Source organism: Xenopus laevis, chromosome 1L, assembly GCF_017654675.1.
Source record: "Xenopus laevis strain J_2021 chromosome 1L, Xenopus_laevis_v10.1, whole genome shotgun sequence".
Lineage (NCBI taxonomy): Eukaryota > Metazoa > Chordata > Amphibia > Anura > Pipidae > Xenopus > Xenopus laevis.
In genome coordinates this window covers 9,020,555-9,045,758 of record NC_054371.1, presented here as the reverse complement: position 1 = coordinate 9,045,758, position 25,204 = coordinate 9,020,555, and the positions used below count along the sequence as shown (strand labels likewise).

The following is a 25,204-nucleotide window of genomic DNA, read 5'->3' as shown; positions in this document are numbered from 1 at the left end:
GCTATCTGGTTACCTTCCCATTGTTCTTTTGTTTGGCTGCTGGGGGGGAAAGGGAGGGGGTCAATATCACTCCAACTTGCAGTACAGCAGTAAAGCGTGATTGAAGTTTATCAGAGCACAAGTCACATGACTTGGGACAGCTGGAAAATTGACAAAATGTCTAGCCCCATGTCAGATTTCAAAATTGAATATAAAAAAATCTGTTTGTTCTTTTGAGAAATGGACTTCAGTGCAGAATTCTGCTGGAGCAGCACTATTAACTGATTCATTTTGAAAAAACATTTTTCCCATGACAGTATCCCTTTAAGATGATTTTTTTCCCAAATTACTATATCCGTTACAAATGTTACCATACCACATAAAGTCAACAGACCTAAAATGAATAAACCAAGCATAAACAAATTGATTTGTATTAAATGGATTGTACCACACCGCATCTAATACATGGTTCCGTCATTATTGTAAGGCATCAAATGTAAGGGAAATGCCCACAATCACCACTCTTCTCACACTTCCCTTCCTTTCCTTTTCCCCATTTTGAAAAGTTAACAAGATAGACAAATGTAAATGTTAGAGCTAAGCGCCTGACAAGAGTGCTTTGTGAAAAGCCTACAAAGATACTATCATTCTGTATATTGTTAAGGCAACATTCATGTTTGACAACTCTCGGATCGACTGGAAATTAATTTTACCCATTATAATTAATAACACCACCATATTCACCCATATCCCCAATAACTTTGATACTAAATTGATAGAGGGCTACAGGTCTGATGTTAGATCTAGGTGGGATCAGTTGGGCAATTTTTCACATACCGAACATCCCCTATTGATATAATCTAGATCCTATCACATCAAATTTTTAAATGTTTTAAATGTATTAATTTTGCCTCTTTATTCTGTTTAAACAGAACAATGAAATAATAATAAATAAATAATTAAAGATTGTGAATTGCCCAGTGTTCACTTGGCACTTTATTCACCCAAGCACTTTATATTTACTCATTTAAATATGAATTGAATAAGTCACATCTCATTTATGGTTTTATTTGTGAATTGAAGCATTTATTTTCAGTTTAAATTAGTCATACATTCCCAAGAAAACCCTCTCCTCCACCTACTCACCCTGCTGCCTCCTCTGTCACTTTAGAAAGCTTTGCTAGTGATTTCATAGATGTAATTCAAATTATCTGCAAGAAATACTGCTAAACACAGTTCCTTGCATACATCCCCTCTGCTGCTTCAACCTCATCATTTTCTACACTGACAGAGCAGATCATCTCTATTCTCTACTCCCATTTTACCCCTACTCTTGATCCCATTCCCCCTTGTCTCATTCTACCTCTTTCATTTACATTTACTCATTTTCTCACTTGACTCTTTAATGTCTCTATCTTTCTGCTGGCATTTTCCCAAACCAGTGATCCACAACCAGTGGCTAATGAGTATCTTTTGCTCACCAGTGGCCTCAAAGCAGATGCTTATTTTTGAATTCCAAGCATTAAGGCAAGGTTTTGTAAAAAAAACCATATGCCCTGCAAAACAGAAGCACCTTTCCTCACACAAGAGAAAAATTCTCATCCACGCCCTCATCATATCCCATACAGTCTATGTAACTCATTGCTCTGTGGAATGTCCCTTTTTAACTTCCCTTCCAGTTTGAAAATGCCCTATAATAATTTGAAACTTATATTGCTAACCCTATAACTTATTAGGATAAAATACACTTTAGGACACCCAAGGGAAATGTTAATGACTCCTTGTAAGTTTTTGAGAGAGGAGTTCCAAAAGCAGGTGTGAGTATCACTTATATCACTTTTACACTACACAGTGTTATTGGCAAATCTGTAGAACCCCACCCAGTGCCTATACTTCTCTCCATCCCTACAGATCAGTTATGGAGCTACAGACCCATTGCTCAGTGACAGAGGCACCTTCCCATACTTTTTCCGCACAGTACAGAGCATTCATGGTGAATTTTATGTCTTAGGGCAATTCCTGAGACATTTTGACTGGACCTGGGTTGGAATAATTACATCTGATGATATGAGTGGAGAGGAAGAATATAAGCTCTTGGCTAAGTATCTCTCCAATGCTGGTGTCTGCATTGAGTTCACATTAAGACTACATAACTATGAAAAGCAATATGTTACCAGTATAACTGTTCATTACATGAAAACCATCAGCCGCTCCTCTACCAATGTCATTTTAATTTGTGGAACTGTAAATTTATTATTTTTAACTTTTTTATCTAATGAAAATTTTTTCCACAAAAAGACATTCATCCTTTCATCAAACTGGGGAACTAATGACTTTATAACTACATACGCACCAGTATTATTTAATTGCAGTCTGGTGCTTGTGCCAGGGTACCATTATGATCTGGATACTCCTGAAATGAGGAACTTTTTACAGAATTTTAATCCTTCTAATTACCCTGAAGACAAGTTACTTGGAGATATATGGATTATGTATCTTCTTTGTTTGTCTAAAGACCCAAATAAGAATAAGATGTATGAATATATTTACTTTGCTGCTCCAATTCTTCTTAACTGTACTGGGCAGGAGAGAATTACAGACCTTTATGTTTTCAGAGGAGAATACAACTCTCCCCGAGTGCATCTGGCAGTTGATCTGATGTCTCGTGCTCTGCATGATATGAACATGAAGCTTGAAGAGAAATCTGGAAGGAACAGAGAAACATTACTTTATAAGTCAGAGGTAATAATGAAAGGGAACTGAGTAATTAAATGATAAGGGATTATTTAGGGGAATTAAAACAAAGTAAAAATAGAAATGCTATAGATTGAGTTTTGGGGTTTCTGTTAAAGTCTCATATCTGTTTCTTGTTGGGAACTGTATTGTATCACTGCATTGGTTGGGCTGTTACATTATTTTGCTATTTGCTATTGCTATTTTATCCATGAATTCTTCATGACTGGATTGCCAGTCCTATACACTGTCTGTCTCCTTAATGTTTTATGTACAACAGAAAGGTGAGGTAAGAATGTACCTAAGTACTGTAGTTTAAAAATCCTGACATTCTTTGGACTCTTTGAACATTCTTTAACTTTGAAATTTTTCAAATTTAATTTTACCTTTACTTTGGGTGGTACCAATGAAAGCCTCAGTATTAGCTCCTGTTTGTTGAAATTTAGGTTCTGATTTCTGGTTCTATCAGAATAACCCCAATTTGGCTAGTCTTTCCTCATAGCTGAGATTATCCATACCTTTTACCATCTTAGTTGTCCTTCTCTGGAGCCTCTCTAATTCAATAATGTAATAATTCTATAATGTCCCATCTGAGTTCTGGAGTTTGTCAAGATTCTGTTGTCAAGTGTCATATCTTAGATGGAATTTATTGGGCTGGATAGTTCAGTGCCATCTGCAAACACTGATAGATTACTTACAATACCCTCCCCTAAGTCATTAATGAATAGGGTCAATAAAAGTGGACCCAATACAGAGCCCTGAGGGACCCCACTAAGAACCTTACTCCAAGTAGAGAATGTCCCATTAACAACCACCCTCTGTACCTGATCCTGTAGCCAATTTCCTATCCATGTGCAAACGACTTCATTGAGCCCAACAGACCTTCGTTTAAAAAGCAGTCGTTTGTGGGGCACGGTATCAAGTACATTGACTAAATCCAAATAGATCCCGATACTGCTCCCCCACTGTCCAGCATCTTACTTACCTCATCATAAAAAGCAATCAAATTAGTCTGATATGACCTATCCTTCATAAAGCCATGCTGATTGCTGCTCATAACGCCATTCGCTTGGACAATATTTTGAACGTGATCCCTTAAAAAGCATTCAAATAATTTTCAGCCATCTATGTCAAATATAGGAATGACATCAGCTTTTCTACAATCCATAGGTACCATACCAGATTAAAGGGAATCTGAGAAAATCAGAAATGGGGGCTGGTCTAAAACTGAACTAGTGATGTACCGAATCCAGGATTCGGTTCAGGATTCGTCCAAAATTTGGCCCTTTTCAGCAGGATTCCGCCAAATCCTTGTGCCTGGCCAAACCAAATCCGAATCTTAGTTTACATATGCAAATTGTGGGGAGGGCAGGATTTCACGTGACTTTTTGTTACAAAACAAGGAAGCAAACCAATTTTTTCTACTTTTTCCTTTCCCACCCCTAATTTGCATATACAAATTAGGAATTCGGATGCGGCCAAATCTTCCAAGATGGATTCGGCCGAATCCAAAATAGTGGATTCGGTGCATCCCTAAACTGAACTAAGCTCTCTAAGAACCCGGGGTGTATGCCATCAGGCCCTGGCGCCTTGTTTACATTAATTATTATTAAAGCTTTATGAATCATATCTTGAGTCAGCCCCTAGACTTAGTTGATCCAACAGTGCAGCTATGAACTGAGCCTGGGAACTTTGACACCTCTATTGTATACACTGAAGAAAAGAACTAATTTAGCACATTTGCCTTTTCTGTATCTGTTACAACCGTACTTGTACCATTAATTAATGGAGCAACACTCTCTACCCTCATATTTTCATAATTAATATATTTAAAAACCATTTCAGGGTTAGACTTAAATGTCTTACTCTTCTTTCCTATTAACTTATTTATATCTGTATTAAGTCACATAGGGTGGTTCTCGGTGCTTCTACATTTGCTTATTAAGGGAATAAATTGAGGACAGTAAGAATTCAACCATTTCTGTTCTGTGTTTGTAAATGTAAACTAAACCCAAGCATAAAGATGTCCCACCTCATAGTCTTCCTCTCCACTCTCTATAGACATTGAACAAAACCTAATTACACATGGAAACTAATTCATCAATGAGAAATCTACAGACCAAAACCTTAATTACAGAGCAAGAGAATCGACCAATGTGAAAGCTGATTCCCAACACTATGTCAGCCATCTTGCTCTTATCTAATATACAGAGATAATTGTGCCATATTTTTATTTCATTATATGACACTGGAATGAGACATGCGGATAAAGGACAGACTAGTTCAGTGCTGAGAAACTGGGTTTAATGTTTCTAACTCCAGTTTCAGGAACAAAGAACATGGAGCCTGATTTATTCACATCAGCTGGGATTCTCATTGGAGGAACATTTGTTAATGCTGCCCTGAGCCCTGGAGAACTGGGGGAAGTTTTACTGTGCAATATTGCTTTAAGAATTAAACCCTGATGTTGTTGAACTACTGTTTAAAGTTTGGTTGAGCAGTGCAGCAGGGTGTAGTGTTCCTAATATTATGGCTAGAAATATTTGACTGTGTTTTGAGCTCTTGTACCAACCCAAAGTCACCAAAGCTATATAGATATTATACAAAAGTATTTGTGCCTATAGATTCCCCCAGTAGCTCTCCATCTTTTGTCTTGCCATTGCACATGCTCATTCTGCTCTTGGCTGATGTCACTGACCTGAGCTTATTCTTCTTTCCTCACCACCTATTCACTATTAAACATGCATACAAACCACAGTCCTGTCTGACTGCCCTGGTAAGGCCTCATCTGGAGTATGGGGGCAGTTTTGGACTCCAGTCCTTAAGAGGGATATAAATGAGCTGGAGAGAGTGCAGAGACTAAGTGCAACTAAACTGGTTAGAGGGAGGGAAGACTTAAATTATGGGGGGAGACTGACAAGTTTGGGGTTGTTTTCTCTGGAAAAAAGGCACTTGCGAGGGGACATGATTACACTTTACAAGTACATTAGAGGACATTGTAGACAAATCGCAGGGGACTTTTTTACCCATAAAGAGAATCACGTACCAGAGGCCTCCCCTTCAGACTAGAGGAAAAGAAGTTTCATTTAAAGGAACGGAGTAGGGGGTTCATCACAGTCAGGACAGTGAGGTTGGGGAATGCACTGCCGGGTGATATTGTGATGCTGATTCAGTTAATGACTATAAGAGGGACTTGGATGATTTCTTGGACAGACATAATACAAAGGCTATTGTGATACTAAACTCTATAGTTAGTATAGATATGGGTATATATATATATATCATTTATGTGAAAGTAGGGAGGGGTGTGTGTATGGATGCTGGGTTTCCATTTGGAGGGGTTGAACTTGATGGACTTTGTCTTTTTTCAACCCAATTTAACTATGTAACTATGTAACTATGCTCACTAAAAAACTTAAAGCCCTGATCTGCCTCAAAAGCTTGGAGTTAGACTTTAGCTGAATTCTGAATTCAGTCCATTGCTAGTTTTGCGACTTTCCTTTCCACCTTGTAATGATCCCAAATGATTAACTGTGTTGGTGTTTTTTCCCTCAAATAATTTAGGGTTCAGTTGCAGAATAAATATATACAGTGAGAGGGGCCAAATACATGTGTGAGGAATTGAGTCCGCATTCTGTTCGGCGCAGGCGCGGGCACGTTAATGCGCGCCGGCGCGTGACGCTGGACGCCGGCGACGGTCGCTGGCGCAAGAACGCGGGCGAAAATGCCTAAGACGGACGTGCTGACGTCAGTACTGCGACGCCGGCGGAAAGACGCCAGTTTGGCGCCAAACTAACAATATTTAAACCTGGTTCAGACTGAGATGCATTGCCTGGTTATTAGGTTGTTTAACTGAAACCCTAGCTTCTCTATACTTCTTGAATTCCTGTTATCGACCCTTGCCTGTACCGAGACTATGATTCCTGCTGCCTGTCTCGACTCTTCGGCCTGTCTCATCGTTTACGAATCTCGCTGCCTGCCTTCTGACCTCGGACCTCCTGACCACGACTTTGCCTAATCCCTTGTACTTCGCTTATCGTCTCATTGGCTACTCTCCACAACCCTGCTCCCTGTTCCACTCCAGGTGGGTAGCAGTTGTGTGAGGCGCTTGTGGGTTCACTATCTATGGCTCCAGCTCCTTCTACGACTGGATTATACTGGTAAGCTTGACAGTATAACCAGGCCCTAGGATGGATCCAGCTGAAGGAGCGTCTCCATTTGCCGTCCTAACCCAACAGCTGTCCTCACTAACACAAGCTGTTCGGGAGCTGCAAAGTGGCTATTCGCAGTTGTAGGAGCATATCAGAACCCATCCGCCAGTTGTTCTTCCTTCCACGGCTGCTGCTCCTCCTCCTGCTCCAATGGAAGTTCAGGTGATTACCTCAGGAATCTCCTAACCTAAAGTGGCCTTTCCAGAAAAGTTCGCTGGTGATCGAAAGGTGTTCCGGAACTTCAGGAGCAACTGTAAGCTGCTGTTTTCACTTAAACCCCACACATATCCCACTGAGCAAATCCGGGTTGGGGTTATCATTTCCTTCCTTACGGGTGAACCACAGACCTGGGCCTTCCGTCTCATGGATCGTCAAAGTCCTGTATTGGCCACAGTAGATTCTTTTTTTGATGCGATGGCAGTTATTTTCGATGATCCACACAGAGCCACCACTGCTGAGGCCGCCCTGCGTGTTCTGAAGCAAGGGAACCGTCCAGCGTGTAATCCGGCAATGGGCGGATGATACCGAATGGAACCCAGCGGCATTAAAGAACCAGTACTGTTTCGGACTTTCATCTGAGTTAAAAAATGAGTTAGCTCGTACTGGCATCCCTGGTAGTCTGGAGGATCTCATCCTCATTTCAATCCAATTGGATCAGAGGCTCAGGGAACGCCAGGAAGAAGAAAAGGCTGAGAAAGCAGGTCTTTCCCCTCAGACTTGGCTGTTACCATCCGCTCCTCCTCCTGTCCGAATGCCTTCCACAAGTTCTCCAGCTGCTCCTCCATCCATCATCAACGTAGCTCCAGAGCCTATGCAGATCGGTGCTATTAGGTCTGCGTTAACTCCAGAGGAGCGTATTAGACGTCGCAGACTTAACCTCTGCCTCTATTGCGGACAAGCTGGTCATCTGCTTCGGGGTTGTCCGACCCGCCCAACGGGTAAGAGGATTTTTGAAAAGGACTTTTCTGGGTGTCATGTTCCTGTGCCTCTCCTGACAGTCTCTTTATCTTTGCAGTGGGGAGACAAGAGGGTCGAACTTCAAGCAATTTTTGACTCTGGGGCAAGCGGGTGTTTCTTGGACAATAAAGTGGCATTACAGTTCCAGATACCGCTCCAGTCCAAAAAGAATCCTATAGCTCTTCGTGTGGCAGATGGTTCTCTGATTACTTCTGGCCCTGTGGTGCAAGAGACTATCTCCCTTTTTGTTTTGTTTAATAAAGGGCATGCTGAACTCATGAACTTTGACGTGGTTTCTTCTCCTTTATTCCCGGTCATCCTGGGATTACCTTGGTTGCAGAAACACAAGCCGTCTATCAACTGGGCAACTGGTGAAGTAACTTTTCTTTCAAACTTTTGTCTTTCCCAATGCATTCTCCCTTCAAATGGTGTATGTTCTTTATCTCCTGCCTCTGAGATCCAAGACCTTCTTCCTCAAGCATATTGGGGATTTACGGACGTTTTTAATAAAAGAGGGGACGACAGGTTGCCTCCTCATCGTATTTACGATTGCCCTATTAACCTTCTTCCAGGGGCTCAAATTCCTTTTGGACGAGTGTATCCGTTATCTGAGTCTGAACTTTCGGAGCTCCGTTCTTATTTAGATGAGAATCTGGCTAAAGGATTCATTAGGCAGTCTTCTTCTCCGGCAGGAGCTGGGATTTTCTTTGTTGAGAAAAAGGATCATTCTTTAAGGCCGTGTATTGACTACCGGGATTTGAACAAAATTACAGTCAAAAATCGCTATCTACTTCCTCTCATTCCAGAACTTTTCCAACGTTTGGCGGAGGCTAAGATTTTTTCTAAACTGGATCTTCGGGGTGCATATAACCTAGTCAGAATAAGGGAAGGTGATGAATGGAAGATGGCCTTTCGCACTCGTTACGGACATTTTGAATATTTGGTCATGCCTTTTGGTCTCTGTAACGCCCTTGCCACATTTCAGCACTTCGTTAATGATGTCTTCAGGGACTTTCTTGATATTTTCGTCATCATATATTTAGATGATATCCTTATTTTTTCTAACTCGTTGGAGGAGCACAGGCTACATTTGAAGAAGGTCCTGACACGTCTGCGCACTCATCAGCTGTATGCTAAGATTGAAAAATGTGTGTTTGAACAAACGTCTGTAGATTTTTTGGGTTTCTTCATTTCTCCCCAGGGAATCCAGATGGACTCCAGGAAGATCTCTGCAATTGTTGACTGGCCAATTCCATCATCTAAAAAAGCTGTTCAACGTTTTATTGGTTTTGCAAACTTTTACAGAAAATTTATAAAGAATTTTTCTCAAGTCATTCTTCCAATTACTGAGTTGACTCGTAATAATCAAAAGTTTTGTTGGTCACAACAGGCTCAGGGGGCTTTTGAGAAACTGAAGACACTTTTCACTTCAGGCCCAATTCTTCACCATCCAGATGTTTCCCTTCCTTTCACCTTGGAAGTTGACGCTTCAGAACTCGCAGTGGGTGCTGTGTTGTCACAGAGAACTGGGATTCAAGAGGATCTTCATCCTGTTGCTTTTTTTTCCCGTAAGTTGACCAAAAGCGAATGTAATTATGATGTAGCTGACCGCGAATTACTTGCTATCAAGCTAGCACTTGAGGAGTGGAGGTACAGTATCTCCTTGAAGGGTCTAAACATCCAATTCTCATCTTTACGGATCATTGGAATTTGGAGTATCTACGTTCGGCCAAGAGGTTGAGACCTAGACAAGCAAGGTGGGCTTTATTCTTTATGCGATTTAATTTTCATCTCACATACCGACCTGGGACAAAGAATGTTAAGGCGGATGTTTTATCACGAATGTTCTCCCCTGAAGATGAAGTTCCTCTGGCTCCTGAGACGATTTTAAACTCTAATAATTTCCTCCTGTTACAGTCTACTCTTGTAGATGGAATTAAAGATGCATCTATAAACGTTTGTGAACCATCATTAGTTCCCAAGGATGGTTTTCTTCTTCATCAAGGCAAGATTTTTGTTCCGGAACAAATGCGTTTAGAGGTCCTCAAGAATATTCATGATTCCAAACTGGCGGGTCATCCAGGTGTCAAAAAGACTATTATTTCGGCCAAGAGATTATTTTGGTGGCCTGGGATGGCTAAAGACTGTTTCAAGTTTGTCTCATCATGTGAAGTTTGCACCAGATCCAAGGACTCTCATTCTAGGCCTATTGGTCTTCTTCAACCACTGCCAGTGCCTTCTCGTCCATGGGTAGTGATGGGCGAATTTGCGCCGTTTTGCTTCGCCGAAAAATTCGCGAATTTCGCGCGAAATTCGCGAAACGGCGAAAAATTTGCGAAACGGCGCCGGCGTCTCGTTTTTGACGCCGGCGCCCGTTTTTGACGCCGGCGCCCGTTTTTTTTTTTTGACGCCGGCGAATTTTTACCGCGAATTTTCGCGGGCGTTTTGCAAATTTATTCGCTCGGCGTGAATCGCGCAAATTCGCCGCGAATTCGCGCATGGCGAATAAATTCGCCCATCACTATCCATGGGGATCAGTTTCTTTGGACTTTATTTCTGATTTACCATTGTCATGTGATTGTTCCACCATTGCTGTTTTTGTTGACCGTTTAACTAAGATGGCTCATTTTAAGTCTTTACCAAAACTTCCTTCTGCCTCTGAGACTGCTGATACCTTCATTAAGGAAGTAGTAAGACTCCATGGTCTTCCAGATGAGGTGGTGTCAGATCGGGGACCGCAGTTCACGTCACAGTTTTGGAAGTCCTTGTGTGGAGCACTTAAGATTTCGGTGTCCCTTTCCTCTGCTTTTCATCCTCAGTCCAATGGTCAGACCGAGCGAACTAACCAGACCCTCGAGCAATATTTGAGATGTTATTCTTCGTACCTCCAAGATGACTGGGTGAATCTTCTTCCTCTTGCGGAGTTCGCTTATAATAATGCTCATCATTCCTCCATCAGACAGTCCCCTTTCTTCGCAAACTATGGTCTTCATCCAGTAACTTTTCCCTCTGCCATTGTTGCTGATATTTTAGTTCCTGCAGTCAAGGACTGATTAACTTTTCTGTCCAATAATTTTCAAAAACTCCAAGAAAACATGAAGAAGGCTCAACAAAACTTTAAAACTTATGCTGATCGGGGACGGAGAGGTGACCCAGAGTTCAAGGTGGGTGACTTGGTTTGGTTGTCAACTGTTAACCTCAAGCTTTCTTGTCCCAGTAGGAAGTTGGGTCAACGTTTTGTTAGGGACGTAATCAGTCCTGAGAGTATCTATTCCCGTCCTAATTAGTTTGTGCAAAGGTCTAGACCGGAAGAAGCTTAGCCTGGAGAGGCCTGCACAAAGCCAGGGACCAACCCTACCAACTTCACAAACCTGACTATCCCTGGGAAGGAAATATTCAATTTGACAGTTGCAAAACGTTTAGTAATAGCCATTCTATTGATCAAGTATTTACCATCCTTATTGATCCTGCCTACGGCAGTGGCAGGCTTATATCCCAAATTGGGACCAGTAATCACAGTTGTTTCCCCAATAAGTATCTATAGGCTATTCCACGATCATCAGAACTCACAGCTTCAGAGATTTCCCTACATGTTACATCACAACTTGGTGTCTGAGATAAGTGCCATGACTTTGATATGTCACAAACACTAAAGGTGTAAGTTGCTACATGGGTGCTAGAGGAGTTTTACCAGAATTGTGTGAGTCTTGCACTTGTCTTGCGTAATGCCACCTCCTGGGCTAGTCCCAGGGGCAGTAGGTAAAGGATATAGAGCAATATCTGGTTCCTTAGGTGCATCTGCTTTCTTGCAGTGTGAGGCATGGATCCAGGTAGGTTTTCCTTCTAGCTTCACTGAAGTAGCTGTGGTAAGGAGAACTTGGAAGGGGCCATCAAATCTGGGCTCCAAACAGTGCTTTCTAAGAAACTTCTTGACTAGGACCCAATCTCGTTGCTTGAGGCTGTGAGTACCTGTGGCAAGAGAGGGATCTGGAATAGAAGAAAACCTGAGCATGCACTCTTGTTAGTTCACTGGTTAATTGAGATACAAAGTCAGTCAATACATTTGATTGTAATTGTAATTGTTGGGGAAAATAACACCCTAACCTGGGGGCTGACACAAACAGAATCTCGAAGGGGGACAATTTATGGTCCCCCCTTGGTGTGTATCTGACACTGAACAGAGCAATAGGCAGGCTGTCTGGCCACTGCATTCCGGAGTCTTGCGCCATTTTTTTTTTTTTTTATACATGTTATTCATCCTTTCCACCTTTCCACTATTCTGAGGATGATAAGGCGTGTGGTAGTGAAGAGTCACTCCCAAGGCTGTCCAAATTTGTTTGTTAACATTGGCGGTGATCACTCTCTATCACTTCCGGTATTCCATAGTGACATACTACTTCTGAGTGTAATTTCTTTGCGGTAGTCTTGGTGGTCATATTGGTCATATTGGTCACTGTGTATGCTTCTGGCCGGAAAACATCTCAATGATCACCAGAGCATATTCGAATTTTCCACTCTTTGACATTTGGATGTGGTCGATCTGGATCCACTGGAAGGGATATAAAGGCTTAGCTAAATGTTTTGATGGAGGTTTTCTCCAACCGTCCTGGGTTACATTTAGCACATATCGCACAGGATGCGCTATAGTTCCTGGTAATAGTGGTTATCCTGGGAGCAAAGTATGTCCTTGATATGAGGTTGTTCATCAAATTTTTGGATATATGTGCTGGTCCATGGGCCCATTGGACTAGGGCCGGATACAAGCTTTTTGGTATACACAATTTCTTATTGTGTGTATATATTCCATTCTGTAACACAGCTCCTTTTCCTCTTGTCTTCCAAATAACGCCAAAGTCTAATGCCACTCCTTGGGCATATCGGGAGTCTATGTGAATGTTGACACGTTTATCCTTAGCAATTTTGCATGCTACTGTAAGAGCTTTTAGCTCCGCTTCTTGTGAGGACAGGATGGTGGGGAAAGCTCCTGTCTGAAGTACCTTATCCGTGGTGGTGACTGCATATCCAATCATTAATTTTTTCCAGTATCATCTGCAAATCTGGATCCATCCACAAACATGGTTATATCTGGGTTATCCAATGGGGATGCACTAACTGTGGGAAGATGGGCCGTTTCTTGTAGCATAAGTTCAAAACAGTCATGTGCATCATGTGCTCCTTTCCCATTCCTTATGTTTTCGTTGTCATCATCTATATCCTACTGTATTCCCCCTCAGGAATTGGCAGAAGTGTGGAGGGATTGAGGATAGAGGGTGATTTTGTCGGGTATAAGGAGGGAGCATTGAAGGTGGAGATGGCGGGTGGCAGACATGTGCTTTGTTGTGAGAGTTGAATCCCAGATCATAGAACACCTGCATCATGCGGACCTTGTATTTCTCCACGGATTCCGCCTAATCTTGGTTGATGTCCTGAATGCTTATAGCCTGATCAGCCAACCTATTCTGTGCCCAGGATTTAATTTGCTCACAGAATTCCACACCGGATTCATAGGTTGTGTCATTCACAACTTTTGTGTTCTTGGGTCCTTTTCCCATAATTCGTCAAATTAATCCTGTGGCTTTCCATCTTAAACTTCCAGCATCCTGGCACATTCATCCAGTGTTTCATACTGCACTTTTGAAACCGGCCTCAACGTTTTCGATTTCCTGGGCGTACGGCTCCTCCTCCGCTTCCTGTTGTGGTTGATGGTCAAGAAGAATTTGAGGTTGAGGAAATCTTGGATTCCAGGTTGAGAGGCAAGCGTCTTCAGTACCTGGTAAGGTGGAAAGGTTATGGTCCGGAAGAGAATTCTTGGGAACCAGCTTCTAACATCCACGCTCCGGACTTGTTTGAAAAATTCCATGGAACTTACCCTGGTAAGCCTTCTGGTTGTCGCGTCCTGAGGCCGCTCCTTGATGGGGGGCAATGTGAGGAATTGGGTCTGCGTTCTGTTCGGCGCAGGCGCGTGATGCTGGACGCCGGCGACGGGCGCGAAGGCTGGCGCAAGGACGCGGGCGAAAATGCCTAAGACGGACGTGCTGACGTCAGTACTGCGACGCCGGCGGAAAGACGCCAGTTTGGCGCCAAACTAACAATATTTAAACCTGGTTCAGACTGAGATGCATTGCCTGGTTATTAGGTTGTTTAACTGAAACCCTAGTGTCTTTATACTTCTTGAATTCCTGTTATCGACCCTTGCCTGTACCCGGACTACGATTCCTGCTGCCTGTCTCGACTCTTCGGCCTGTCTCATCGTTTACGAATCTCGCTGCCTGCCTTCTGACCTCGGACCTCCTGACCACGACTTTGCCTAATCCCTTGTACTTCGCTTATCGTCTCATTGGCTACTCTCCACAACCCTGCTCCACTCCAGGTGGGTAGCGGTTGTGTGAGGCGCTTGTGGGTTCACTATCTACGGCTCCAGCTCCTTCTACGACTGGATTATACTGGTAAGCTTGACAACATGAGTCTTGGAGAAGAGGAGGAGATAAACCATATACAGTACTTATATGTGCAATACGTGTGATGCAATTGCTTTGTTTTTTATTTTAATAAAGGAGAAGGAAAACTACTGAAGCAGTTTATTGCCAATAGATTAGCCACAATAGTGCAAGCTATGGTGTGCATACTTGCAGTGCACCCTCTGCATTTACTTTCATGCAGTCTTCTCTTTATGGCAGACTTGGATATTGATACTCTACCTCCTGGAGACTGTTGTTCACTTGTTTGGCTGTTGTGAAGGGGTTTCTCTTCACCATGGAAATGATTCTGTGATCATCCACCCCTGTTGTCTTTGGTGGACACCCAGGTCTTTTTGCGTTGCTGAGTTCACCAGTGTTTTCTTTCTTTCTCACGATGTACCAAGCTGTAGATTTTGCCACTCCTAAAATTGTAGGAATTTCTCGGATGGGTTTTTTCTGTTTTTGCAGCGTAAGGATGGCTGGTTTCACCTGCACGGAGAGCTCCTTTGACCGCATGTTGTTTGTTCCACATACAAGCACCCCCACCTCAAATTAACTCCAGGGCTTTTAGCTGCTTCATTGATAATGACATAACGAAGGAATTGCCCAAACTTGCCCATGAAATAGCGTTTGAGTCAATGGTCCAATTACTTTTGAGCCCCTGAAATGAAGTGATTGGGTTAAAAAAAAGGCTTTAGTTTGTCACATATTTATGCAATCTTTTTGTTCAACCCACTGAATTAAAGCTGAAAGTCTGCAGTTCAACTGCATCTGAGTTGTTTCATTTAAAATTCATTATGGTAATATACAGAACCAAAATTAGAAAAAAGTTGTCTCTGTCCAAAGATTTATGAACCTAACTGTATTGCCTGCAACTGCACTCTTTTTTTTTTAATTGTTTTTACTCAGAATAACATTTTAGGTAAAAAAAATAAGCTGCACTGTATTGTATTGAATAAAATCAGGGACTTAACACTTGTTAATGTGCTAATATTGGTACAGTTATGGATAACTGTTATCCAGATTGCTAGGGTTCTGGGATTTTCCATATAAGTGATCTTTCTGTACTTGATCCACCATTCCTTAAGTTTTCTAAATATCCTTTAGATATTTTGTCTCCAATCAAAATTAATTATATAATTATTGATCAAGTAATAGGTACATTTCATCATTATAGCGATGGAAAATACTTTTTAAAAATCTAAATTATTTGAATAAATGTATTCTATGGTAGACAGCCTTCCCATAATTCAGACCTTTTTGGATAACGGGTTTCTGTATAATGGATCCCATACCAGTAATATTATGCTTTTACTGCTAAACATTACCTACATACATTCTAACTTTATTTAAACTTTTTTTGTAAAGTTGCACCATAATTTAAAGAAAGTTCAGCTGAAATCCAAACATGGTGAAATCTTCTCATTTAATGAAAATGGAGAGTATATCACTAGTTCCAAGATCTATATCAACTTAATGAATATTTATGGAAAGGTGACCAGAAACTTTCTTGGCGAGTTCTCTCCGTGGGCACCACCAGATCAGCAGCTACATATAACCTCAATGGCAATTCCATGGAAGACAAAAGACAACACGGTAACATTCTCTTTAACTTTCTATTCTATATGTTAAATATTGTGTATACTCATATCTATTGTGTTGCTAAACCTGCATCAGTGGCAGTGGAAAGTGAGCATGAATTCACAACAAGGGCCTGTATATAACTTTATTGGATCCTCTAAGCCATACATAAATGTGTGTGGTGTCACAGGCCATTCAGAACTCTACAGAGTCTTATTATACATTGTATAAAACTGTAATATGTGTCACCCACCATTCAGTACTGTATTTGGGAATAATATATTGTATATTAATGCATGGCACAATCTGTTTTGTAGAACTCTACTTAGTCTCATAAACCATAGAGAGATCTCTTGGGTCTCATAATCCATATAGAACTCTAGTAGGTTTCACTAGTTATCACACATTGTATATATTCCTACTGTTAAATGTCCCTTTATCCAAAAGTCCTTACAGAACTTTCTTGGCACTTATTAGCCATATAGCAGCCTACTGAATCTCATTTACATATTATGGTTCTGCTGGTTTTTATAAACTGTATACAACTCTGTTCAGCTTAATGTAATAGCCATATTGCCATTCTTGGGTAAGCACCACCTCTTTTAAGAGCATCAACTCTGCACAGTGTCGGACTGGGATACTAGGGGCCCACCAGAAACCTTTGTCACAGTCGACACCCTAAATTCAGAACCAATGCTAAGCACCCTGTTCTCTGCTCTTGCTTCCACCTTTAACAGCCGCCTTTCACCTCGGGAGGAGCCCTCAGCTAATCAGATGCCACCAGGTCTTAATAAGAGAGGTGCCAAGTGAAAGGTTCAGAACGAGCAATGGGGCACAATGGCAATGCAAAGTCTTTTGGGCAGAAGGTCGCGGTACAAGACGTAGGCAGAAAGCGTAGTCAGATCAGGCCGGGTCGGGGCAGGCAGAGTACAAACAGAGTCAGGCAGGCAAGAGTAAAACCAGGAGATCAATCAGAAGGGATACGGAATAAGCGGATTCGGTTACCAGGCAAGGGTCAGGATACAGAAGTCAGAATCGTCCAAAAACAGGCAGGGGTCATAACAGGAATCAGACCACAAAAGCTATACAGCACAGAGGCACCAGGAAACTCACCAGCGTGCATGCACCAACAAATACTGAAGTTGCGCGCTGCGTGCACCCTATGAAGCAGGATTTCCAGAAGAACAACAGCGTGGTGGCCGTCCCCGCTGAGGGGGCTGCAGGCGTCCCTGCAGACCCCTCTCAATAGACCACCAGTGTAAGTTATGACAACCTTAGGTCGAGGGCCCACGTTCCAAACTATCCTCTCCACACTCAACCTCTTTATTCTCCTAGTCTCTTTTCTCTAAATACTATACTCTATTCTTCCACTATTAATCATCTGTGTTCTAATAAAGAAGAAGACCATGAAATAGGCCAAATGGTTTGACGTAAGAGGCCCACTGAGACCTGGGCCCACTGGGAGTTTTCTACATATTCCAACTATATTGTTGTAACACATGGGCAGATTTACTTACAGGCAAAAATTCACCAGCATCCACTTTGCACCCAGCGCAACACTTTGCCAGGAGAAAATTCACTCAGACTATACTAATTCACTAAAATGTGGAGTTTTGTTGAGGTGGCGAAAGAGGTAACATTCATTGAAATCCGCACTTTTACGGAGTAGCGTCCATTTGCCAGAGCAAATTGTCACCTGAAAATGACCACTTGCGCCTGTCTTTTTCGCTACCGAATTGGCGATGTCCCTGTGGGTGGTAACGCTAGCGAATTGATACTAGCGTTAGCCACTGCACTACTTTTTAAATATTTAAGATAAATATTCTAAAGTGAATGACAGCGTAAGAAAAAGATAACAGATGTTTTCTTTTATATTTACTTTTAATGTTTTTAGATCCCAAGAGCTCAATGTGTAGACAATTGTCTCCCAGGATACAGGAAAATGCCAATTCCTGAAGCCCAAACCTGCTGTTATAATTGTGTCCCATGTTCCGAGGGAGAAATCTCTATTATAACCGGTATGAAGAGAATACTTCCAGTTTAATGTATTGCTTTTGAAATAACTAAAGTTCTCGACCATCAGGGTATAAGCTGTTATGCCTAAAAACCAAGTTCTTTAGCAGGGATGGGTGAATTTGAGCCATTTCATATCGACAAAAATTCGGCAAAGATGAATTGTCGCTGACGCCCATTAAAGTCTATGGGCATCCAAAAAAAATTGTCAGGCGGCAAAATTTTTTGACGCGCGTCTTTTTTCTATGGGCTTCATTTCCAGGGCAAAACAAGGCAAAAAAATTTGCCCATCCCTAATCTCTAGGGATAACAGCTAATGTACCAATGGTTGAAGAGCAAGCCACCAGAAATAAATCACAAATACCTGTATTATTAGTGGGTGTAGATTTGTAGGTGTACATTTGTATTAGCATCTCATAATAGATAAAATCCAAAGCAAGGTGCAGAGTACAGAGCTGTCAGGTGCAAGGGAGGGATAAGTGACACCTGGAAATAAAAAGTTTGCATTGGAAATAATTAATTCTACCATTAAAAAAATGATTTTAAAAATGATTAAAGAGATTCTGTCATGGAAATATATGTACATGCATTAAAATTAATTTTTCAAAAAGAGCAAACAGATTTTTTCAGTGTTTATTTTTGAAATCTGATATGAGGCTAGACATGTTGTTAATTTCCCAGGTGCCGCCAGTCATGTTACTGTGATCTGATAAACTTCAGTCTCTCTTTACTGCGTCACTGTAAATTGGAGTGATATCACCCTCCTCCCTTCCCCCCAGCAGCCCATCAGCAGAACAATGGGAATGATAATGAGATAACAGCTCCCCGACACCTGTAACTCCAACACAACTAAACATTTTCCATATCTTTGCAGAATAGGAGATTGATCTTTATATTTTATGAGATATCTCCTCCTAACCATGTACCCTTCCTTGTTTAAGCAAGGATATTTATTATGCCATCAATTCTCAATCTTCTTCACCAAGAACATTTTTATTAGTTAGTACCAGATGTAATATTGTAGTTTTATGAAAATACTTGTATCGTATTTTTCATGCAACTCTTCCATAGAAATAGTTAGACATAGATATATATATAGCTTTTCAACAAAAATTCAGAGGACACAATGGGATTTACCATTCAGAATAAAGGGACAACAAATTTTAATGATAAGACCAAAAAACTCCAGGTATAAGAATCCAATTTCTGCTTTGTGAAGTTTTTGTGTTTTTCCTTGAAATATTCCTCAGGGAGGAAGTCAAATCTACCAACTGTTCTATAGAGAACTGGAATTTGTGGTTTGTTCATACAATAATCTGGTCTACTTTGCTCTGATTATTAATGTTCTTGGAGAGGATATCATATTATTAAACGGGTTTATAAAGTTCTGTAACTGATAACACTTTTACTATCTGATGTAAGCATATCAGGGGTTCATTCTAATTGCTGCTTACAATGAGTGCTGAAAAGAATCTCTAACATAACCAGTACAATTGACAGAACACTGATGGCAGTTTACAGGAGGATTGGCTTGGAGTCTAATTCAATCAGTGGCTTAGACCAAAAACTTTTTTGGAACTAATAGCAGCTTGCAGCAGGAGCAAGTGTTTAACAGACTGGCAATGGGAGAAAAACCAAGTTCTTTAGTAGGGATGGGAGAATTTGAGCCATTTCGTAACGACAAAAATTAGGTAAAGACGAATTGTCGCTGACGCCCATTAAAGTCTATGAGCATCACAAAATAAAAATTTTTGACGCGTGTCGTTTTTCTATGGGCATCATTTCCAGGGCAAAACAAGGCAAAAAAAATTCGCCCATCCCTAATCTTTAGGGATAACAGCTAATGTACCAATGGTTGAAGAGCAAACCACCAGAAATAAATCACAAATACCTGTATTATTGGTGGGTGTAGATCTGTAGGTGTACATTTGTATTGGCATCTGCAGCAGAAGGAAGTGTTTAACAGACTGGCAATGGGAGAAGAAGACTGTAACTCAAACAATAGGCTGTGCTAGAACATTCTGAATGCAGATATTAGGAGAGGAAGAGGAATCCTGTAACTCAAGTAGTGGGCTGAGCTGTAATGCAAGAGCCTTTTTAATGATGAGCCTTTTTAAAAAGAAGTGGGTGGGCTTAAATCTGATGGCAGTTTACAAAGGAGGGACAGAAAGTCTCTTACTGAGTTGGTGAGGCCAGTACTCTGGTAAATGACAATGGTAGGGCAGAGTGGGGTTTAGCATTGAACTAGTTTACAACACTTTGAAGGACACTTTTAGGTCTTCCATAAGCAGAGGGCAGAAATTTGAACCTATAATATTGGATTATCAGGGATATACTAAAAAGGACTAATTGGAGATTTTAGTAAATGGCAATTAATATTTTATAAAGATCTTTAAAGAAAATTATACCTAGTGAAAATTTTTTGCCAAGTTTTGCTGTGAAAATGATGGCCATAGCCTCTAATGGGTGAAGTTGTGAAGTTTGTCGTATATCAAAAAAATGTTGATGCCCATTGACTTCAATGTATTTCAGCAAATTTTTACCGTTTCGTGAGTTTTTGGCGAAGCAAAACAAGTCAGATTCGCCCATCACTAAATACATCTATACTATATAAATGAAAACAAGTCAGATTCGCCCATCACTAAATACATCTATACTATATAAATGAAAACAAGTCAGATTTGCCCATCACTAAATACATCTATACTATATAAATGAAAACAAGTCAGATTCGCCCATCACTAAATACATCTATACTATATAAATGAAAACAAGTCAGATTTGCCCATCACTAAATACATCAATACTATATAAATGAAAACAAGTCAGATATGCCCATCACTAAATACATCTATACTATATAAATGAAAATATATTCTAACTAAGTACAAGAGGGTTATTATTGGTTCTTGTTTTGCTGTTGTCAGTATTATGTGCTGTATTGTTTAAAAAATGCTTTAATAATTACACTTTCATCATAATAATATAAAAATAACCTACAACATATTTCACATAACTTCATCTCATTCTTGACTTTCTCTTCTCTTTGCTATTTATATAGACAGTGTGAGCTGCACCCAATGCCCAGACATGGAATGGCCTAATGAGGCGAAGGATCAGTGTGTACAAAGAAAGGAAGATTTTCTCTCATACAGTAATGGTGTCATTTCCATATGTTTTTTAACTCTATCTATTCTCTTTTTCCTGCTAACTCAGCTGGTATTAGGAGTTTTTATTAAATACCAAGACACCCCCATAGTGAGAGCCAACAACAGGAGCCTGAGCTTCCTCCTCCTTGTCTCCATCAAGCTGAGCTTCCTCAGTGTGTTTCTGTTCCTCGGTCGCCCTGTGGATATAACCTGCATGCTGCGTAACATCACTTTCGGAATCACATTCTCCATAGCTGTCTCTTCTCTCCTGGCCAAGACTATCATGGTTTGTGTTGCTTTCAAAGCCACCAAGCCAGGGAGCTCATGGAGAAAATGGGTGGGAGTCAAACTGTCCAATTCTGTAGTCTTGTTCTGCTCATTCATTCAAATAATAATCTGCATGACTTGGTTGGCCATTTCTCCTCCCTTTCAGGAACTGGACCTTCACACTTACCCTGGAACCATCATCAATCAGTGCAATGAGGGCTCAGCTATTGGCTTTTACTCAGTTATTGGGTATATGGGGCTTCTGGCAGCTGTTAGTTTTGTTTTAGCATTTTTAGCTCGGACATTACCGGACCGTTTTAATGAGGCCAAGTACATCACTTTCAGCATGTTGCTCTTCTGCAGTGTTTGGATCGCAATGATCCCGGCCTATCTGAGCACCAAAGGTAAAAACACTGTGTGTGTGGAGATATTTGCCATACTCACCTCAAGTGCTGGACTTTTAGTCTGTATATTTCTGCCCAAATGTTACACAATACTTTTCAGACCAGAAATGAATATGAAAACGAATTTGCTCGGAAACAAATATAAATAATATTCATATATGCTATCATATGTAAACAGCATTATTAGATAATAAAACATATCCTTATATGCTATAAAATAGAAAATCTTAAAATATATGTTAAGATGTTCTATGTGCCTCTCCAGCCTGACTCTCATTAATACAGAGCAAGGGTCCTTGTACATTTAGTGCATTTGATCACAAAGTTATACAATTTCTGTAGTTTGCTCTGTTCATTAACATTCACTATTCTGTTGATTAACATTCGATAATATAATTGTTGTTAATGAAGTTGCATGTATCATGAGTGGTCATTCACAATGCCGCATTCAGTGTACAAATTGTGCAAATAGCCACAGGCTTCAGTGCATTTTGGAGCGCAATGAGACATTCTGAATGCGCCTTAAAATGAACTGCCTGCGCAGGTAGGTCCCCCTCTCTGTCACTCCCTATAGGTTGTATGACTATGAAGATTCTCATTCATCCAGTTCATCGTATATCTAGCATGAATGATTCTAGAGCAACTGGACTTGCTGAGTAATGATTGAAGATGTTTCACTACTCATCCGAGCAGCTTCGTCAGTTCAACTGACTGGTATGGGAAATCCTCGGCATATAAACTCTTCTACTAATCTATTCACAATGACATGTTGTAACTCTTCAAAGAGGTGACATCTGAAGAAAGGTTGGGCATACTGAGCGAAACGCTCTTCATGAATAACCTATTATTTATTTTAGATATTATAGGCAGGGCATCAGAACTTATGTAAAAAATTGGGAGATCTACTAGGTGGGAGGGCATCCTGTGGTTGGCGGAAGGTGTCGGGAGGATAGATCTGAACTAACTGGAGCGATTAGATTAACCCCCTCTGACCCTTCCCGTCTTTCCCTAGAAGCATTTTTTGCTATCATGGCCATGTTATATGATGACCCGGATTGCGCTAACTCTGCAAATTCTGCAATTTGTAAACTCCGTCAAGGGAAAAGAGTAATTGTACGTAATTCCGCCGCTGGTCAGTTGAGACGGGGTGGAATGATACAGCTCTTTGTAGCCAATTCCGGGTAGGGCTTTCATGCTCTGTCAAAGACAGCCTGGTTAATTATCCTCCTTCTTCCACTTTGGATGACCTTATGAAGTTAGCCATCCAAATTGATAGTAGGCAAAGAGAAAGGCGGGCTGAGGGGGGGTACTTATTTCCCTATTATATGTGATAATGACGAATCATCATCTCCCTCGTTTCCTAGTCCTGAGGGGGAACACATGCAATTGGGGGCTACACACTTGTCCCCTGAGGAAAGGGCCAAAGGCGATCCCAGGGTCTATGCATATATTGTGGGGATAAGGGTAATTTCCTTAAATATTATCCCAAGAGGCCAGGAAAACCTCAAAATCTTAATGGAGAAGGGGAGCACCATTTGGGTAGAGAAATTTCCTCTCCCCAATTTGCCTAAAAAAATGTAGTACCGGTTGTTTTATCCTGGCCTGGGGGTTCAGTTAAAATCTCAGCCATGGTGGATTCTTGGCTGAGAGGAATTTCTTAGATGCTGCCTTCGCAGAAAGGTATAATATTCCCTTTATACCCCTTACACCTCCCATAAGGATTTCAGCAATTGATAAAAGCCCACTGGGGTCAGGTCTGGTAACCCAAAAATCCAAGGCATTATCCATGTGTATAAACAATATGCATTGTGAAAAATTAGCTTTTCACCTTCTTAATGGTTCTTCATCCCCAGTAATTCTGGGGTTACCCTATCTAAAAGGTACACAACTGTCACATTGATTGGATAACTGGGAAGGTTATTCAGTGGGGTTCCAAGTGTAAAGATTCATGTCTAGCTTCCACTATAATGCTGGCAGTTGCTTCCCTAGAGAAACTCACTTCTGTTGAGCATTGTTCTAAGTCTCATTCTGGGGTACATAGTTACATCCGCTCAGAAAAGCTGCTGATACTCCATATCTTATGGAGTCCAAGGACATGGAGCAAAAACATCTCTGAGGTGCTTTGAAAACATGTGGCTACCCAGACTGGATTTGTCAAAACAACAGCAACCAAGCCCAACAGAAACACCAAAAGAAATAACCACCCTGAGACACATAGCAGGTGGAATATAGTCATCCCATATGTAGCTGGAGTCTGAGGATTTTCAACAAACACCACATCCCTGTGTTTTTCAAACCTAGCAACACACAGACAAAAACTGGAACAGTCAAAAGTTCAAAGCCTAAAGAAAAGAAAAACAATGTGGTATACGCAGTCCAGTATAGCGAGGAGTGCACTGACCTATACATTGGGGAGACAAAGCAACTGCTCACCAAATTAATGGCTCAGCATAGGAGTGTGAATGCGACAGGGAAGGCTCTGCTATCTTTCTACATCTAAAGACAAGGGACACTCTTTTGAAAACAATAATATCCACATTTTGATTGTTGGTTTGAATGAGCGGTAAAAGAGGCTATCCATGTTAATGTGGAGAAACTATCCCTAAACAGAGGTGGGGGCCTTCAACGCCACCTGTCGGTGGGGACCTTCAACACCACCTGTCTGCTACATACAATGCTGTTCTAACATCTGTATCTGTCCGGCAGTTTCAAAACATTTCATACATCCATTCATACAACTCTCACAAGTAAGACCTGTTCTTATGAGTTACATGATATCTACACAGTAACCACACAAAATCACACCTCTGTGAGTTTCATGTGTCACCTCTCTGAAGAGTTACAATGTGTCGTTGTTATTGGGTTAGTGGAAGAGTTTATATGCCGAGGACTTCCCACACCAGTCAGCTGAAGAATCTGCTTGATGCTTCAATGATTACTCAGTAATCTTGTGCCTCCTGGCACCTCTCACTTTAGAGCACAGGAGGGGGGCACCAGGGTCAGATGGGGGGTCTGCTGCATCCTCCCATGCTGCAAATTCCCCTCTGCCCCCCACTAGCATGTACCTGCTTTTCACGCTTGAATTATTTATGCGATCAGGCATGGGGAGATCTGGGGTGGTGTCTGTATGGAGCGGGTCTGGGCCAGTGTGGCCCACGAGGACTAGGTCCCACATGTTTTTTACCTGGTGTCCCAACAGACCAGTCTGATCCTGGGGGGAATTGCTTAGTGAATGAACACTAAGGGATCTGCTCTTGAGCCCTTTGGTGTCTTTGTAATGATTAACAGCAGAAATCCATTGGGTATGATGAGTTTGACTGGCCAACAGAGAGTATCAGAAAGATTCAAAGCTACAAGTTACATAGCTAAAATGACACATATGCACATAAAAAAAACCATGTAAAACATATACAAGATGAACACAGAAGTTAATTTTTACTACTTTGTTAGTG

General features: G+C 41.2%; 1 protein-coding gene across 2 annotated transcripts in view; it reads left to right on the top strand.

Moving 5' to 3' along the window:
* The window catches only part of LOC108719480 (vomeronasal type-2 receptor 26), a 34,023-nt gene extending 11,722 nt beyond the window's left edge, over window positions 1–22,301 (top strand). The window contains exons 2-5 of one of the 2 annotated variants that reach the window (XM_041586686.1): window positions 2,595–2,721; window positions 15,707–15,934; window positions 17,814–17,937; window positions 20,994–22,301. In XM_041586686.1, the coding sequence (XP_041442620.1) occupies window positions 2,638–2,721; window positions 15,707–15,934; window positions 17,814–17,937; window positions 20,994–21,901 (1,344 nt within the window). In that variant the 5' untranslated portion in view covers window positions 2,595–2,637 and the 3' untranslated portion in view covers window positions 21,902–22,301. Of the gene's footprint in view, window positions 1–229; window positions 2,722–15,706; window positions 15,935–17,813; window positions 17,938–20,993 lie in introns of those variants that run through there. The other variant, XM_018268340.2, reaches the window with a different exon arrangement.
* Window positions 22,302–25,204: the final 2,903 nt, after the last annotated feature.